The 19916-nt window shown below is 42.7% G+C and overlaps 1 protein-coding gene across 2 annotated transcripts in view; it reads left to right on the top strand.

Moving 5' to 3' along the window:
- ngfrb (nerve growth factor receptor b) overlaps positions 1–18713 on the top strand; it is a 30235-nt gene extending 11522 nt beyond the window's left edge. The window contains exons 3-7 of one of the 2 annotated variants that reach the window (XM_037082234.1): positions 888–1244; positions 11663–11921; positions 13517–13677; positions 14497–14854; positions 15653–18713. In XM_037082234.1, coding sequence (XP_036938129.1) covers positions 888–1244; positions 11663–11921; positions 13517–13677; positions 14497–14840 — 1121 coding nt within the window. In that variant the 3' untranslated portion in view covers positions 14841–14854; positions 15653–18713. Of the gene's footprint in view, positions 1–887; positions 1245–11662; positions 11922–13516; positions 13678–14496 lie in introns of both variants that reach the window. The other variant, XM_037082233.1, reaches the window with a different exon arrangement.
- The last annotated feature ends 1203 nt before the right edge of the window (positions 18714–19916 follow it).

Genomic DNA, 19916 nt, shown 5'->3' with positions numbered 1-19916 from the left:
CACACACACAAACTGCTCTTACAAATAGGTCTGTTGCATAATTTAGTGTGTTTCCCAGTTCTCCATCCAGCCGAAATACAATTCCATAAAACATGCAATATTGATTGTGTCCTTTGCCAGAGATCTGTCCCGGGGAATCTTTCAGTCATACAAAACAAATCTGAAACTTGTGTGTGATGTGAGTTCTTTCACTGTAAAATCATTTAAAAAAGATATTGTTGCTACTTGCCCTTATTATTTTACAGTCTTGTCCAAGATGACCTCTGTGTGGTCACATACACACCAGCATAATAGTGTGACTTCAAACTAAATAAGCATGTGTATGATATAATATACTATGCATGTTATTCTTTAATATGACACGTTAACAGTTCTTTAGACATTTCTGTAAAGCAAAGCTAAAGACACGGCTTTGAAAAAAATGTCAAAATAATGTAATAGTAACGTTCTGCTTGAAGCGGACAGTTGAGAGAGGCGGAGATAAATTAGGGGAGGGAGAAAGAGACTAATAAAAATCAAGAGGAAGTGATTAAAGCATGACAAATGGTCTTCGGATCTGCAGTTGGAGGGATGAAAGGCATCAAAGCCAGAGTGTGCGCAATATGAAAATGTGTGATTTAATTTAAAAAACCACATGCAAACAATAATGAAGTTATTTCCACTGAGATGTATCATTTCTCTATTTAAAAAAAAAAAAGGTCATGAGAGTACTTGTAAAGAAAATGAATAAATGAACAAAATGATTTCTTGCCTTGTTGTTTCAAGAAGAGACATTGGAGCGGAACCAACCAGCACTGTGCATAAACTGTAAATGCTTTTAAAAGAAATACAGGAGAGAAACCGAAGAATAAAAGTTAAGTTTTTTTTCACCTCTCCTCTCCTTCCAGGTGAAACCTTCTCCGAAAACTTCAGTCACACGGAGACGTGTCAGCCCTGCACGGTGTGCACAGGTCTGCTCCGCATGAAGGCGCCCTGCACGGACTCCAACGACGCCTACTGCGTGTGCAACTACGGCTACTACATGAACGAGCTCTCGCAGCGGTGCGAGCCCTGCACCAAGTGTCCTGAAGGCCAGGGCATGCTGTTCAGCTGTGAGTTCAACCACGACACGGTGTGCGAGGAGTGCAGCGGGGACACCTACTCGGACCAGGAGAGTTCCCGGGAGCCCTGCATCCCCTGCAACATCTGCGACGAAGGGGAGATGTTACAACCCTGCACCTCCTCGGCAGATACAATTTGTCAAGGTATGACGATTGGTTCATAGTGAAGTGTGCATCGTGTCACAGTGTACTTGTAATGTCCCGTGGAGCCCTGCCCTGCATTGTTTAAGATGTTTCCCTGCTCCGACACACCCGATTCGAATGAGTGGGTCGTTTTCAGGTGTGTTGGGGCGAGGAACCATCAGAAACACGCGGGGCACAGATTGAAAATCACTGCCCTTCACTGTCTGGTCGGGACAGAAGCAAGATTGCAAATTACATTCACGCTGCTCTTTGTATCAGCATTAATAGAAAACTATGTTTCAAACAAGCTTGCATTTAATCCATGTCTGTCATCGTACCTGCTGTCAAGTTAAGTAACTCAGCGCTACGTCAGATTTATTTATTTTTTTGGGGGGGGGGTGCTATGATTGATTATAGATCTTTCACTTGAATCTGGAGCAGGGCTGCCCAGAGCGGGGCCCGTGGGCCAATGTTGGACCACCATGAGGTTAGATCTGATTGAACTTTTATCAAGCTCATGGACAACAAAAACGCCATTGTCCATCGTATGTTTCACTGTGGACTATCTGGTAAACGTCGGCGGGCACTTATGTAATGAAACTGACCAAGTTGTCTCACATGGTTGTGTGTAGGGTTTCTAGAGTAACTAGGACATTGTTTGTGAAGAATGACATTACTGTTGGATATTTCTGTTTTATCAGCAGATAAAAAACAAAGATGTCCTTTTCGCAGCTGTGGCCTTTAGATGTGAAGTTCCAACCGCTTAAAAACACTAACCTTCTCAGAGAGAGATAAAACAGGCATTCATGAGATCTTCTTCCCTCTCAGAAGGCTAAAGGACCGAGCTCCTCTTTTAACAAGATAATTGCCTCACTCATCTAGAGATTTATTCTTCAGCTTCGCAGAAATATGGCTTTTCGGATGATCCTATCCAAACACTGGCCAAGTTTATCATGAACTTCTGTGCAGAGCCGGTCGAGTTGAATGATGGGATGAGCAGCCAGAGGTCACGACAGCCTGAATAGAATCCACGCTGGGCACGTACTCCGCTGCCCGGCACTGTGCGGACAGAACAACGTACTGGACATCCATATTGTCAGCCGCATAATCAGCCCATCTCAGTGCGACATTGTAGACATTGTTGGCGCAATCGACCTAAATGCCACGCAGAAGCTTGTCTCATTGTCTTCCCGGTCTCATCCCTTGGGCAGATACAAAGAGCACACTCTCTCGCTGTTGAGGGTTTAGCAGGAGGTCATATCTCCGAGCGGGGTTCTGAATTTCTTTTATATCATCGCACCCTGTGGGTATCACACTTCAGATCAGGAATTCCTTATGACTGCAGTCACAGCTCATTCCAATGACCTGATGCCTCACAGATTAAATCAACGCTTTTGTGAAATGACAATAAAAGGAGTCTGTTGACCAGCCATGCAGTCTGTTGGGGCAGCGGTTTGAAGGATCTTGTTATCACAGTGATGAGGACAGAGTGAGTCTCAGGCTAAAGGGAGTCTTTTGTGCCTCTCCCATGATCCCATTTGGCCTGTGAGGTCTTTCAGTTTAGCCCGTGGGGCTACTTGAAGGAGAAAGTAATGAGTATAACAGACTAGATTTGTATTTTTATTGTGCTACATCTTCTGTTTCTGTCACGTTTAAATATTTTTATGTTTTGCCTTGAGTAAACTTAAGCATAATGTCGGATGTGTGTTATTTACAGGCCAAGGATCTTGTGTTTTCGCTCTTGACCATTTTCATGTTTGTTAGTTTATCAGCAGGAGTACACCAAAGGTTTGGATTGGGATTTCCACCAAACTTGGATGAAGAACTGGTCCGGCAGAGTAAACCCCGTTAACTTTCGTGTGGATAGGGTTTTTTTTTTTTGTGACTTTTGCTAACATGGCGGGGTAGAGAGTCGTTCTACATTTCCAGGAATGTGCCAGCAGATAATGCACGAATCTGGATGAAACACATCAGCCATGTTCAGGTGGTATCTATGAGTGAGTACAATTTGATGCAGATCCAAGTAGAAATCTGGAATTAGAAGACTAAGCCTGACTGACGGAGGTATGAGCTATGGGCAAGCTTGAGCAGGACAGATGCCGAACTGATTTAACCTGATTTAAATCCCAAACATGTCGCCGGTTACCAGACTGCAGAATCCAGCTGCTTCCTTTTAAGAAGAGTTGTGAAAAATTAACGGCTTGAATAATCAAGTTTAAGCTGTTCCGCAGTCTGGTTTCTCACGTTGCTGCCTTCAAAAGATCCCTTGTTACTCGTTTTGACGTCATTGAAATTTTTAAAACTGAAAGCGATACTGATCCAAAGCAATCGGGTTGATGATGATGGGGATAAAGGCCAATATTTGAACAGGTAATTGTCTGGTGAGTTCAGAAAATGACATAGTTTTAATGCATAGTTTGTAATGCAGCCTTTAAAACCAGAAATGAAACTCTTATGCGTTATCGCAACATAGCTATAGCCAAAATTTAAGACGTCGTGAGTCCTGGTGTGTACTGGCCGTGGATATACAGCATGTAGTGTGAGTCAGTGCAACACAAACGAAATTAATGAATTGTGTGTCTGTCAAGCTTAACAAAAACCAGGGGAAACATCTCAGACAGAAAAGCCAAATTTAGTTATTTGATAAGCAGAAGTGGACACAACACACGGATGTTTGTCCACCAAGTGCCCCCCTGCCGTAACAACGTCTTCAATCGAGGATGTTAATGGGGCTTGATTCATCTTTCGTTTTTTTCCAGAGGAGTGTGATGGTCAGAGAGATGATTCATCTGAGATCAAGAGATAAGGAGCCAGAACTCCCACACTCAAAGATCCTTCAGATAACTACCGCACCGTATTTCCTGACGAATGTGGATTTGCTGCTTTTTCGGGTATGACGCACGGCTCACAGCGCGTTGTGTATGGTGCTCATAATCATCCGCTACTCCACGCTCTAACCCAATCATGTGCTCGTTATTTTCTAATGTAATCTTTTTACCGAAGCACAAGCGTTATCAGCACTTGAAGATCGGTGGAGCTGCCAGACGTCCACATCCATTAGGACTGCGGCGTCGGGCGACACAGGCCTGAAGGCCGAACACAGCCAGGAGGGAGGAGGGAGAGAGAGGAGCACGCTGAAGGCCGCTGCACATGAAAAGACAAGTCGTAACTTAAGACACTGGAGACGTAGTTTGACTCAGGGTGGAAGGACCAGAACATCACCTTGACTGCGCTGCAGGTTATCTTTGGGGAGAAAGCTGGATTTTACTGCTGTTATAATGAGGATCATATTTGAGATAAGGCCTGTGCTGGATTTACCCCCGTGATGATTCAGCACCCCTTTATGTGGGATACGTGCTCAGCTGTTGTGTGAGGTGAAAATCCAATTTCCTCCCACACTTCCAAGGGATTAGTGCTTTGTTTTGAGTCTACGAAAAGAAAAAAAAACTCCCTTCCTTCATCTCTTCACTGATGGTAAAACAATGCTCATACCGAATGAGACTTTGTGAGGCTTGGACCCTCAGAGTTGAGGGTCTGGAGGCAAGATGCTTATCTAAAGAAGCGCGATATGACTTCCACTCTCCTGCAGGCCGCTGGGTGAGGTCGGAGGTTGGAGGTCATGGGAGGGCTTGCGCGTCGAGGGAGCCTCTGTGGGAAGATCAGGCAGTATTAGTTTCCTCCCGGGGACGTGCGGCGAACAACATGGCATAATCCTCCACAATCCTTTCTGGGGTCACAACAACACGAAACAAGTGAAGTTGATTAGCGCTCTTATTAACCGCCCTATCAACGTGACATCCATGCGCGTTATCACATCAGCAAAGACAAACCCGGGTTGTGTGAACCAGCCTTGCTGCTGTAGATTATGAAGCCGTGTAGATGGGTTTCCTTTGACAAGTCAATGCTGTGGACCGTGATGGCCCTTGAATACCCACAGAAGATTTATGACACTACTGAAAAGCTCAGACACACCGCTTTACATACGTTTTTAAAGCATATGGATGGGATTTAGCATTTTAAAAGGTCTTAAACATTTTTTTAATAAAATTGCAATTTTCCCACCATAATATATGAAACACAACATCCCTCATAGCTTTAATCAACTTTTATGGTTTTGTTTAAGCGCTCCCAAGTTGCTAATCATAGTAAGAGAGCCAGAAACAGTGCCCCTTACCTGTTGTGCCACAGTCCAAAACTCTACACTTAATTCACATATCAGCACTTTATATTTAGTACTGTATTAGTAATATAGCTAATAATAGGACTGGTTACTGTTTGTCAAACCCAGTCTATCTGAAAATGCATTATCAATAGGAGTGGCCAGCCTTTAACAAGCTCCTTTCAGAGTTACAGCTGACTACGCGGTGACTACGTGGTCGCTGCCTGTTCTTATCAGTTTGAGATTTTGGCTACGAGCCCTTGACACCAGTGGAGAACAGAGGCTTTCAATCTTAGACCCCGTTCCTCTTTGAGATCGGCCGCGCGCATGCTGGCTGACCTTTCACCCAGAGCTTGGGTTTCTTCTGCTTCTGTGGCAGCTCGGGCAACAGGTTGAGGTTTGCAGCATGCAAGCAATTATACTATTCAAGCACACACATGCACTGAAGGGAAGTTTACAGGATTACTCAAATATGAGTCACCAAAAAAACCCCAAAAAAACTCACGCAGAGCTTGTATGCATGCAGACGGGCAGTGTGATACTCCTGCTCCAGAGCACAGATTGAAATCAATAAGATGACTTATTGAATATTTCGCATCTGAGACAGCATATGGGAGGATGAAGGTCGAGCGGGTGCGGTAAAGAGGAAGAAAAGAGGGGGGGCCAAGTGCATTTGGTTATTGAATTGATAGGTGAGGAGGAGGAGGAGGGTGCTGTTTCCTTCCTGAGCTTGGTTGACCTTAACGATTGACAGGCTGCCCTCCTGAAGTCAGAGAGCGTAATCTGCTAACTAGCCCCGTGCAGGCGCAGCACTCAGGGCGGGGAGCAGTTCAGCTAAATCAAGACAGAGGGACGGGAAAACGTGGAGTGATGGATGGACACAAGGAGGGGAAGGGAAGGGTTTCTTTTTCATGATGCATGCACAATCCATACTGCCTGCTCACCATTTCATCATAGACTGTCATATTTAGTCTTATTTGAGTCCTTGATTTCAGACAGAAGAAGGCTTTCGACTTTAGCTGCTGTCTCGTAGATAGCTAGCTAAAGTAAAACTTGATGTTTGAACTGGAAACTCTATGTTTGTCAGTCTCCCTTTCCTTTAAAATTGCCAGCAAGAAACAGGAATTCTCCATTTCTCCGTGCGTCTCTCACTCACTGTGGAGCAGACTGCATGCTGTTAGGTACCAAAAACAGGTTGTGTTGACTGAAAGGGGTGAAAAGGCATAAAAATGTACTGTAAATTGTAAAAACGGGAGAATTGTGCCACCGGGAGGAAGTTGGAAGACGGCAGTGGAAATTGGTAGTCTCCCGGGAATATCAGGAGGGTTAGGCAAGTATGTCCGCGAAAAGGGTTTAATGAATGATCAATTCCTTTAAGCATCTGACAGGCAGATAAAGAGAAGGAGACAAATGGGGAAAATGATAAAGGGCAAAATGCCATCCACATTTCTGATTTCCTGCATCTAAAGCATTTCCACATCAATAGCTGTGAAGTACCCCCAATCCCAGTCCGACTAAACAATTCGCTGTCTTTGTATCGCACAGTCACTCATTGTGTGACTATAGCTTGCTCTCCACACATCTCTTGACTTATATCTCTACTGACTCAGGCTCTATGGCCACAGTTGACCTTCTCACAAACCCCTCTCGCTCCCCCCTCCACACAGCATGGCCATTGTACCGATGAAGGAAGTTCTAAAGTCGACTGTGTCTCTTTATCCGCTCCAAACAAGAGTTGACCCCTTGCAGCCGTGACTCAGTCTCCACCCCTCAGGAATGTACCCCTCGTCATTCCAGGGAAAGTTATTGGAGGTGATTTGGCATCAGCGGGCCGCTCTGGTCCAAGGGTGATCACAACACTTGCGCTTTCGCTCGTGCCGTTCATTCAGCGCCAGACATTCTGCTCTGGGAGTCGAGGTTTTGTCCTTCTGAGGGTCCACAGTATGTGGTGGAGGATTGTGCCTCTGCACGCTGTTTGACTGTTATTTATCTGTTTGTCTGCCAGATCTACTGCACTGTGGTATAAGGAGGGACTCTAGTTTTGTGTTGTTTTTTTTTTTTAATTAGGACTGTTATTCCAAAAATGTGTAAAGATGCTAGCATACAGTGTGTATGTACATCTTAATGATAGAGGCAAAGTCACGCCATTCGTCAATGTGCTCCACTGGGTCTTTTTTTAAGGAATTTTTACAGTAGTCAGTGGTAAGAGACAAACCCAAAACCTGACATTATTAACGTTTTCTATCTATAAAACATGTCAGAAATGTATTTATCATTCATAAAGGCTTTAGTTACAACTCTCATAAAGGCATCTTTACAAAGTAGCACCACATTTTTCAACTAGAACAGACCACAATGACTCACACATCCACAGCTGAACTGTACACAGGAGCTGCAGAAAAGACAGAGATGTAGAGAGAGAGTGGTGAGAGGGAACAGATGCTGAGAATGTGGCCCGGTCGATAAAAGTGATGGAGTTACTCTTCTGCACTCTCGGGTTTCTCTGGTTGACCTCTACGAGTGCTGATCACATTCTGCCGCAGAACAGGCGCGCGCACACACACACACACACACACACAAACACACACACACACAGAGGCGGGACACACATGCGCCCTGAAGAAACTGACAAACATGTGTACGCGTTCAGGGGTGTGTTGAGTCGTGGAACACGTGGGTAGAAAAGTGAGATGGGTCATGTAAGGTAGGACCCGAGCCAGAGGCCTCAAGGAGAAAAAGAGAAAGTGTGAGAAAGAGGGAAGAAGTGGTGAATCAGAGGAAATCACACGCGTTGAAAGTGGATCAACAAAAACTGGGGCAGCAGCATTCATCGATGTCATCATATCCCTTCACTTGTGCCTGTTGTAACAAAAAGAATATCATAAAAGTGTCCGTCATGGCTGAATAAAAATCAGGTTTTGCAGGGCAGGTCTTGGCAGCAGTCGAGGCTGTGCTCAGGTGTAATTGCACATAACAAAAAAAAAAAAACAGCTTGGCTTGTGTCGGAAACTCCTCCTTCCCTTTCTGATGAACTCCAAAGTCAGCTTCTGAAGTACGAGGTTTTGAGACTAAAGCAACACCTGTTTGCAAGAGGGTGGAATGACGTGTTAAACAGAGGCGTGACTGCTGCCCCACACATACACCCACTTTGAACACAAACGACGCACACGCCACACACTCTTTTCATTTGCACTCAACAAGAGCGCTCTCTGTATAATTACTCATCTAATGCTGCAAGTACACATCTGCCCGGATTTCCTGTCACAAGTTAATCATTTACAGACAAAGGCGGGAGGAAATTCCACTAATTCCACAAACAACCAAATAATGCTGAACGATAAATATAATGAATGCTGTTGACAGGAGTTACAGTTGACTAGACCTATAATTTTGACAGCTCCCTGTCTCACCGTCTTTATGGCCTTGATAACCAGCTGTTGCCACATTGTGAGCGGCAACATTTTTGTGCTTTAATGGGAATACCACATGTGAAGACGCCGTGGGGGTTTAAGTGTTCCTGTTTGAGGGGATGGGATCGAGGGCTATTATAGAAAACCATTTCATTATATTCAGCATATAATATTTATGTTTAATAAGGCACATGAGATATAGCATATGCATAACAGCCCGAGGAAAAAAGCTTTAAAACAAAAAACCCTTCAAAACATGACTTCGACATCCTCATGTTACAGTTAACAGCCACGAATATCCAATCCACTATGGATCCTGTAATTAGTTGAACTTTAAAATACAGATTTACATGGTTTTCACAGGACAGTGACACACAGTTTGTTCACTCACATTCTTGGTACTATGTTTTTTGGCTGTATGGATATAGTTAATTGTAGTTAATGTGACTTCAGGGGACAATGGAAAGATCAGTAAAATGTCTCATCATGATTATTCTCTGACCAAGAGCAGCGGTCCTTTAACCACTGAGATCCGAGCAGAGTGGAAACAAGCTGAGCTCAGCAGAAGGTCATTCCCCACTCTGATGCCAGATCATTCAGCGGGAGAGGTTGAGCTAGTGCTTCAGTAAAGGCACTTAGGGCCCTGTCTCAACTGTTAATCATGAAGGGAGCGAGCGCACAGTAATGATGCAGAGATGTGGAGAGTAAAGAGAACGATGGAGGGATGGATGGAAGAGATAAATGGTTAATGTACAAAATGAATAAAAGATATAACCAGGAAGGTCAGACAACAATGACGTTGTGTTTACCATCAGTGGAGGGGCTCAGGGCTCTGATGAAAAACAGAGAATGGTGGCGTCCAAGTGACCATACGACTGGCTGACAGAGGAAATGTCTGATAGGAGCGAGCTAAAGTGTAGCCAGCGGTGAAATGGATAGAGAGAGGATTGAAGGATAAAGAGATGGGGAGGGGGCATTTGTTCTGGACAAAGAAGATTTCTGTCAATGAATGGTGTCTGGTTTCGAGTGTGGGTGTGTTGATGGGGGGGTCAAAAACAGTCGGGTAGAGAAAAGACAGACAATCCATGGTGGTGATGCCGGTGTATATGTATGAGTCTGAAGAGGATGGAAAGCAATTTGATATGCTGCAGTGCATCATCAGAAGCCTGTTTGTGTCTATTTTGTGTTTCTAAGGCATTTTATTCACAGTTAGCCCCAAATATTGATATTAACCAAGTGAACCGGCGATACTTGAAGAAAAAGGATCAAAATTGATGCAGTACAGGTGGAGACACTGTCCGTTGTATACCATTTCCATTTGCATTCCTCTTCTGTGATAAAACCTGTTCAGTCAGAGGTTCAGGTGTGCTAACCTAGTTGCAGCTAATGTCGCTTCATGCTGCTGGCCTCAAGCAGAGAAGGTGAGCAAGCTAATGTCTTCTTGTAGTCTTCAGCCTGAATGAGAGACATCATGATACAATAATATAAAACTTAATTGTCAGTTTACACTGAAATTAATTTGTACATTACATATATCAACTTTACAGAACATGAACCCCCGACAATGGAGGTAACCTCTGCGGATCGCTGCTACAGTCAGGTTGATAAACAGGAGTGAAGATGAATCCACTTTTTCATTCCAAAAGTTTAAAAGTAATCTCGTAGCTTTCCATCGGTCGATAAATGGCAACAAATCCAAGCAGGATCTGATGTGACTTATTCCTCCAAAAGGTCCAGCTCTGCACCCGACTGTCTCGTCAAAACAGGGCTGGTTCGGATAAGCTGAGCAGCCTGGCCTTACCCACACAACACTCAGCAAATGTCTTTGGTTTAGATAGAAAGATTCCTATCCAGATGGTTAAGAACAGATGCTGACAAATTGTCAGCAAGACGAATATAAGCGCTTTACCCTTAAAAATACAGCACACCAAACATATTTACTTTCTGTGTGTCCTGTGTCAAATATAACTGGCACAGTGATGTAAAAACAATGGCTTTACAGGGCAGGGATTAAGAATGATGGACATCAAGCATAATAAGTTCATCAATTAGATGTTCAGTATATTGACGTTACTATAAAGTACTTATCACATCCTCAAAATTCCTCCGGCTAAAAGCCCCGCAGCCGCTCATGAATCCATCTAAATACGCTCTCACTAAAAATGTTTTCGCCTCATTAGTGAAAAATGGCTGCCTCGCACTCAGCGGCCCCTCCTGAGGTATTTAGAGCCCTTGGAAGCCAATGGGATGATTTCCTGTTGATGATGTGAATAACTGTAAGTAAGTGACAGGCGAGGATAGGTTTCCACATCCGCGGTGAGGAGCGAATATGTCTGCTTAGCGTTAATGGTCGGAGGAAAGTGGGCAGGACTGGATGGACAAACATGCTCTTTTCCTTGTTAATGGCTCCCTGGGGAGGAGGAGAAATGACCAAGCACTGTGGGATGTAATGTGTGTGGGTGTGCTCACGCAGCATGGGAGACATTTATGGTTTTATGGGTTGAGGGGAGGAAGCCAAAAGAATTTTTTGAAAAAAAAAATGATAGGAGCTTGAAGATAGGTGTACTATGCCATATATGTAGCCATATTAAAAGGTATACCCACCGTCCACATTGGGTGAGTCAGATTAGTCAATAAATGCAGGATGTGTGAATACTATTTGCTAATAACTTCACCATATCGACTTTAAAAGATGAAAATATGTTGGTGACATGTTGACAGCGCGTTTCCACTGCCTCCAAGTGGCCAAAAAATCTATTTCAACTAACTCTTTGATATCTTTAAATGTAGAATAAATGCCTGTTGTTGCAATGTTGCTTTGTTTTCCACATACTCAGAAAGCTCATAAAATGCCTACTCCTCCTTCACAGTCACCGTTAACCCCACAGTGGATTATACGCAGTTCGAGGACCCCTACGAGGAAACCACACCATCAGACATCATCCTACCAGAGGATGGCACCACCACCACCAAAACCACCACCACCACTACCACTACCGCCACCACTACCACCAACGGTAATTCCCAGCAGCGGCTCCCCGACGACCTGAACGACAAACTCATACCCATCTACTGCTCCATCCTGGCAGCAGTCGTGGTCGGTGTTGTGGCCTTTATCATCTTCAAGAGGTGAGGACATAAACCAGAAACGCAGGCGGTTTGCTGTAGGCAGTCTGCATCTTTTTCACCTCATCCCTTTCTATTTCTATTAACACCAAAAAATGGGAAATTCAACAGCCAGAGGAAAGAGAAAAATGATCTGAAACTCATTACAAATGCATATGGGTGACAAAACAAAATCCGATTTTGAATTTCCGCAGTTTCATAATTAATGAAATCATCTGCTGCTTTTTTCTGGGTCCTGTGGGCCACAATATGATCCGTCTACTCTCCTCTCACATATGTGAAACCCCATGCCCCTCTCTCAATGCCTGCACGGAGAGAGCCCACTGTTAAATGTTGAATGTACAATATGTTAAATCGAATGTGTTGTACAGCAAGGCAAGTGTCCGTACGTTCACACACATACACGTCAGGACAGATCAGAGCTGAGGTGGGCGAAAGCTGAAAGCAGCATTTAAAACAATTAGCTGCAGCTGTGTTATTGAATAATAGAGGATGTTTCACCTACTGCTCTCATTTCGATGTTAATATCTCGAAGCTCTAAAGGCATTACAGAAGTTATTGCACATAATGTATGACCATGTTTTTATTGATGGCAACACTTGGTTAATGGTCTTTTAGAGTCAGCATCAGAGCAACACATTGCAGATTGCTCAAGGTACCGCACCTCAATATTTTATGATGTGGCACACCTACTAAATATTTATTATAAAGTCAGATAATCCTGGAGACAGTGCTTGAAGTGGGCAGGTACTAGATTTTACGATTTACGATTTACATTTTAGTCTTTTCTACCCGTTCCATTTCATGTTCTCTTGATGATTCATTAAATTAAATGCATCGCTAGGACACCCAGTGTGACACTCGCCCCCCAGTTCTCGCCTGCTAAACTAGAGCCTGACCATTAAATTGGTTGGCCTGTATTATTGGCCAATGTTGGTCTATTGCAGATATACAAGTATCAGAATATATCTAAATGTATACATGAATGATGCTAGGGATAATCTATCATCTACACTTATTAAGTCCGCAGTGATGTTTACTTTTTCAGGTGACGTCATTCTCAACAATCTCCAGTACATATCTTTGTCACAGGTGTTTGAGAGGTACCGATATCAGAATATTTTACTTCTTAATGTTGGCATCACCCCAAAATTCAAGTATTAGTTTGGCTTGAAACTAAATGTAGAGGAAGTATTCAATGACACACATCTGCCAACAAAGTAATGAAACTATGCTGCCACCCCATGGTTCATTAAACTACTCATAATTTCACCAAGTTAACCAAATTTCAGCATATTCAGTGCTTTAGGAAAGACACATAAATGCTTAGGGTCGGAAAAAGGTTACAAACAACATAAACATGTTTATGATGTAGCAACACCAAGGCTAACGTTTGGCTGGATGTAGGTACAAAAACATGCCAATTAGCTGTAGGTTGAAAATACCGATGCTGTCGTTTGTCTAGCGAGGACTATTTGTTCACTGCACTCAGGGAATTCCTTCTTAATCATCACTGCTGATGATGATTTCCACATACAAAGAGATGGTGAACAATGTACAGTGTTTGTTTTCTCATCTTACGACTTATTTTTATCCAGTTGGAACAGCTGTAAGCAGAACAAGCAAGGAGCCAACAACTGCACAGCCAACCAGAACCAGACGCCCTCACCTGGCGGAGACAAGCTGCACAGCGACAGCGGCATTTCTGTGGACAGCCAAAGTCTGCAGGAGCAGCAGGCCCAGACTCAGGCACACACAGGTAACACACTAATACCTGAGGCCACTCCCTGAACACTGAGAAACACAATGAGCCCTCATTAATCAAACTATTAATCTTAAATTGGGCGTCAGCACCCGCCGCTGAAGTCCTCCGGTAATGAGTTTCTTCCAATGCACAATTAAGTCTGATGGGATGGGCGTACACACAGGCTGAACCCTGAAGTGTCCCACCACGTCAGTCAAAAGAAAAGGAATTCCCCCGCAGGAATGAGCCGTCTTTGGCTTCATGGGCTCCACCTTGAATACGACCTTTCAGACTTACTGTAGCAAATCAGCAAACAAGGATTCCGACACTGACAGCGCTACACCGTTTGTTGTTTTTGGAGGCACGTGCTCTTGGTGGTTTCTAATCCGGCCTCGACAAACCAGTTCGAGAGACTTTTAAAAACCACATGTTTGGACAGATAATGGTGAAGTAAGAAAAGTAAGTAAGTAAGTTGAGTTGTGCAAGAAGGAGAAAAACAACATATGGCATTATATCTCAAAGGTTCACTACGTAGTTTTGGGAAGATTGGATTGGATTGGATTTCATGACTGAACAAACAAAATGACAAATGAGTTTGTGTTATTACCTCATTCATATTGTAAATATTACAATTATGAGTTTGAATTTCTTCTCAACATAGTACACTTTTAAAGTGATATTACTGTAGGCGGGATGAGTGGAGGCATTTGGATTTTCTTTAATGATGTTTTAATGGGACCAGAGCTTCGACATTAATCGATCGAGCTAAAGGTACTAAAATTAGATAATACAGCTCAGATAAAAAAATGACATGATCTTCTTCTTCCTCTGCAGTTGTCTCCCTGGATGAAGAGCCCTGTCTGCTCCTTCCTCTCTACGCCAGAGAGAAAGTGGAGAAGCTGCTGTTCAGGGGCGGCGAAGGAGACGACTGCGACCACATGGACGACAGCGACTGGTGCAACCTGGCAGGCCTCCTGGGATACGAGGAGGAGCGGATCGCCACCTTCCGGCAAGAAGAGAACCCCGTCCGCGCGCTCCTGTCTGACTGGGCGAGCAAGGACTGCGCCAGCCTCGACGCGCTGTGCACGGCGCTGCGCAAGATCAACCGCGACGACATCGCCCAGAGCCTGGTGCTGAGCCCGAATGCTACGAAGCCGACCGCCACCTCCGTAGTGTGAATTTAAGCTTAAAAGTGAGCAAAACACCCTCACCTTGACATTCTTCCACAGCTTCGTTCATCCCACATAATTCATGCTCGTAAAAACATAAGCTACTCCCTCGTGAAGCCAGCAGTCACAGTGATGATCAGCTATCATGAATCCGGAAGAATTAATTTGTGTTTAATCGGGGAAGTTAGAGAAAAACTGAATGAATATCAAAGGAAAACCACGACCCTCTATTTTACCATCAGGACGGGCTTTGAATCATTCATTCTCACATTACAAAATCCGCCCAATGTAGAGCCACTGTGGAGCGAAATAGTCTATAATCATTCCATGTTAAGCCTGGATATCCACCTGCCTTTCCACACTATCTGACATCCAGCTTACCGTCTTCTGACTTTCTTAGCCAGTGGAGCAACAAATGGACTCATCATGGATACCTGGCTCCCTCAGTCCTTCAACACGATCCTTACTCTTCATTCTCGAACATGCAGTCAGCGTGTCTTCTCACTCATAAGCCAGTGTTGTAACTGTAAATGTTACTTTACAAGTCTAAGCTACCAAAGAGGAACAACTGTCTCGGGACCGTACCTGACGAGCAACATTATTTACATGCCATGCTAGAATTTTTTGAATCTAAGTTGTCGAGCGGCTCAGTGGCTAGCCTCAGTTCCTACCATCGGATGTGGCGCGCATACCACACAGAGTGTCTGGAGCTTTGACAACCTGAGGAAGGATGCTTGGATGTGTTGCAAACTAACTAGTTTTTCCCCCAATGAAGGCAAAGTTCAGCTATTTACTCATCTTGTAAATACTGTTTTCTGCAGATCCCTCCTTTATCCGACAAGTGCTATAAGAAACTGCTGGCTGGACTCTGTGGGGAAGGTCAACGACCGAGGCAATGTGAGACACTGTTCTGTGTGGTCAGGCCTATCTGCATAACACAGGAGCCCCCAGACAGACTCCGAGCCGAGGAGGGAAGGAACGTGGAACTCAAGCTAATCCAGTGACGACAGTGCATACTGTGTGTACATAGGCAGACACCATATAGACGCATACACATCCTGTACATACATACACACATAGACCTACAGTATGTAACCGTGCATGCATGTGCTATACAAACAAACACACACACACACACAGATCACGTACACATGACGACTTCAGATTCTGCCATATATTGTGTAGAATTCTCTTACGAGGGGACTACATTGTTTAATCTCATTATTTGTAGCCGATATAAAGTACAATTAAAATCGATAATAATTTGAAATGTGTGCTATAGATGGTTGAATAACAGTAAACAGCATGCAGAAAAAAACTACAGTAGCAACTCGTCGAATAATCAGGATGCAAAACAAAAAAGATCCAGGGTTTTCTATGTGTTTTGCTTCATTTCTCAGGGTATCGTAAATGATTGTGTTAGTGCTACATCAATATTGCACCCTGTAGAATTAACCGAGCAATCTGTAGCAGTGATTCTTGCGACTGACAATCCTTCAAGCAGGTGCGTAAAAGAGGGAGAAGGGCCAGAGACAAAAAGGAAAAAAAGTGTCCGGTTACCTCATTGTTTGCAACAATGACCTTTGGATAAAAAGGCGACTCAATGGAGACATAAGTCAAAGGATGTGGGATGAATTCAGAGCAGGGGAGAGCAGAGAAGTTTTGGATTACTTCGATGTAAAGGTGAAACCCAGGAATCTGCTTCTGCATTAACCAGCTTGTTAAAAAAAAAAAAAAAAAAGTGTCATCGTGCATTCCTCTGCTCATGGTAGTGCGTGCTTTTACATTCCGTTGGTTGATTGAATATGTCAAAGAATTATTCAGATATGTTATAATGTTAATGTTATAAAGAGGTGAAGTTACGCCCTTTCCGGTAGACCGGCAAGTGACTTTATTTCAGAAAAAATATGTATGATAGTAGATGAAGAGACACATCGTTTTTTGATCCTGTTTGAGTTGTGCCATGAATCACACATTTGAGGTTTTTTTCAATTTAAAACGTAATTTTTTCAACTCAGGAAAGTAGCACTTTTTCAGAAAAGGAATGAAATATAACAATTTGAAACTGTCATTAGAGATACTGTACAACCAACAGTTGTTTAAGTAATAACTTAACATTAATGCTATGATTTCTTGATTATTCAAGTTCACTTTTGAACTCTTTTCTTTTTGTTTTTCTAAATACTCATCTGTGCCGAGGTGCGGCCATGTTAGTGTTATTGATATTTTAATATCTTTACGACAAACTGCGACTTTCTTGACTCTCAAAATTACCTTTAAATTGACGAACATCACGTGTGTGATTCATGGCACAATTAAAATGGTATCAAACATGTATTTGTCTCTCTCCATTGACTACTGTACAAACCTTCTCCAAAATAAGGTCCCTTAGGGGCTCACCTTAAGGGACATGACTTCGCCTCTCTATTATGCTGCCAACTGAGGACCCCTAGCGCCTGTTTGTTTTCGTTCTCTTTGTTCACTGTCTGTTCGGGGGGAAAGACATTTGAAGGAGCCAATAGTTTACCTATATCACAAACTTCGTCTGTCACTCTCAAGTACAGATTGTACATTGTTACTAACCACTAGCCTACTGAGCTTCATGCTGTAGTGTTATTTTAAATGAAGGTATTCTCACATTACTCACTAAGGGTCGTTGTGTTTTGTTTTGAAATGACAACTGTAAATGGTATTATGTTTTCTCTTACTGTCCTAGATTGTAGCACTTAAACGTGTAATTATGTACACCTGTTTTGCATCACAAGTGCCTGGGAACTATTTCAGGTGTCCAATGGTGTTGTACATTTTTGTTTCTAGTTGTTTTTGTAAGTATTTCTCCTTTAGTTGTTGTTTTTTTACTTGTAAATAATTTGTCTTTTCTAGTTTTTATTTCAGTCAACAGCCCAGAAGGCACAACTGTACAATATATTTACGTGATCGGGACGTTGTTACGATATCAGTGCTGTCTTGGTTTTCAAAGAGGGCAAAGGGATTGCGAGGCTCAGTTAAATTAATCATTATCAGGCGTGTTAATGTAGTGTGTCACTTAGACTGGACATGAACACTGGAGGAACACACATTTAAAATATTTTCAGACTAATCAGAACTGGAAACGTTATAATCGTCCATCCAAATGAACCCCATCTGCCACCATACTCATTATGATTTAAGTACCCTGTTCAATCATTCTGCAGTATATGAGACAGCCATTCTGTCTTGTAATTGAATTTATAGCAGTGAGCTATTACAAAAAATAGTTAACATAATAAAATCATAACACAAAATTGGACACTACTCTGGAAAATTAATAAGTTCATCGTAGGCTCCTGCAGCATGATTGAACTTGACACACTGTAGGGCCTTACGTCCAAATTGGTCTGTAACACTCAAGGAGTGATTTTGCCTTTATAGATGTGTTTAATCTTGGCCATTACCACAGAATGTTCCTCCCTGAAAGCCTTTAGCTCTTTGTAATATAGCTGCGTGAACAGTATCTTCAGAGTTCGCCCTCCTGTCAGAAACTACGACTGAAGATGGAGGCTATTCCTTGGACAGTATTTGTTTAGTTTAATAGATTTGAGAGATTTAACTGAGAGACAGCGACCAGACATTGAATTGCTTGTACAGCAATATTGCACTCAAGAGTAACAAAGTCATCATGCCGATGGAGGTTTGAGGGTGGAGGGAGGGAAGGGACAAGAAGAAAAAAAGCCCTGGTAATAGTGTGTCACAGTGCACCAGGACTGAAATGTACAGATCTGAGAAATACTGAATGTTCCTTGTATACTAATACATATACTGTACTATACCTAATGTGAATTTGCTAAATTCCGACAGCAGACAAGCAGTAAAAACCAATAATAAAGCTCCAGTCCGCTCATCCTCTGTTGTTTCAACAGCTTAATCTTCTCACACATGCACACACACCTGCATAACAGTTTGGAAATAATCACAGAATAAATACAGTAAAATATATTAAGAACAATTTTTATGTGAAATTATTTACATAATTACTTAATTTAGCTTTACTCATCATCATACATTTTTCTTTGACATCATAAATGCCCCTTTTCTAAAATCTGTCCTTATTTCATGTCACTCTGTATGATTTGTCTTTTTATTTTATCACCTTACTTTATTCTACACCAGCCCCTCACTTTTCAGCCAGTTAGCTCTCTGCCTCTGTTAAACTAGCAAACTTAACAGCTGCTACCAGCTTTAGCCAGTTAGCTCCTGTTAGCTAGAGTTACAACCAAGCCAACGTTATCCAACTCAACCAACTGGACGCAGTAAATACCAACCTCTCCATTTACTGACCTTAACAAAGCCAGGCTATATTGCGAGCTTGGGCTGATGCTTTGCATAAAAGGGAAGAACAAATGGGCCTGTTAGCAGTTTTAGCTAGCTCCTGTTAGCTAGAAATTCCATCTTGCTAGACAGAGTTTGTCTTTGTCTGGTCAGAGTCTGCCTTTTTTTATCCTCAGAGTTGTAGCTGTGTCTTTGTTTGAAAGAAGAAGCTGCCGAAGAATTAGCTGGCAAGCTGCTGCCCTCTTCACGTTGATGTTAAGTACTGATAATCCACATGCACTCGAACACCTAGCTTGGTAGTTGTCCAGCTAACTAGCCTAGCCATAGCATATTAAGCTAAACAAATGGAGGATGTGTGGTGCAAACATGTTGCTTTATTCACAGCAGCAGTGTGGATTAAAAATAACTTTATATAAAAGAAAAGTAATGCACACCAATGTTGTAGTGCGGTTGAATTTGAAAGGAGTAAAAATGTGGTGCACACTCTGTCTCCATGTATTCCTCTTTTATTCAGATGATGACATTGTGGCCCTCAGGCCATCTTCAAGAACAACAATCAATAAATCAATCAACAATAAAATTTGATCCTGCAGAAAGCCCGCGGGCCTTAATGTCATCATCTACCATCACACTTTCTTCCTTCTCTTCACAAATACTTTCAATTTGTTGATCGAGCGAACAGGAAATAAAAAGTGACAATTGAAATAAAACGTGACATCAAGCCACTAAACGCCACTATGAAATAAAACAGAATTTTAAAATAAGAAAATGTGTTTT

Source organism: Acanthopagrus latus, chromosome 20 (genome assembly GCF_904848185.1).
Source record: "Acanthopagrus latus isolate v.2019 chromosome 20, fAcaLat1.1, whole genome shotgun sequence".
Taxonomy (NCBI): Eukaryota; Metazoa; Chordata; class Actinopteri; order Spariformes; family Sparidae; genus Acanthopagrus; species Acanthopagrus latus.
The sequence above is the reverse complement of the archived record's forward strand: the minus strand, read 5'-3'. Positions and strand labels throughout refer to the sequence as shown.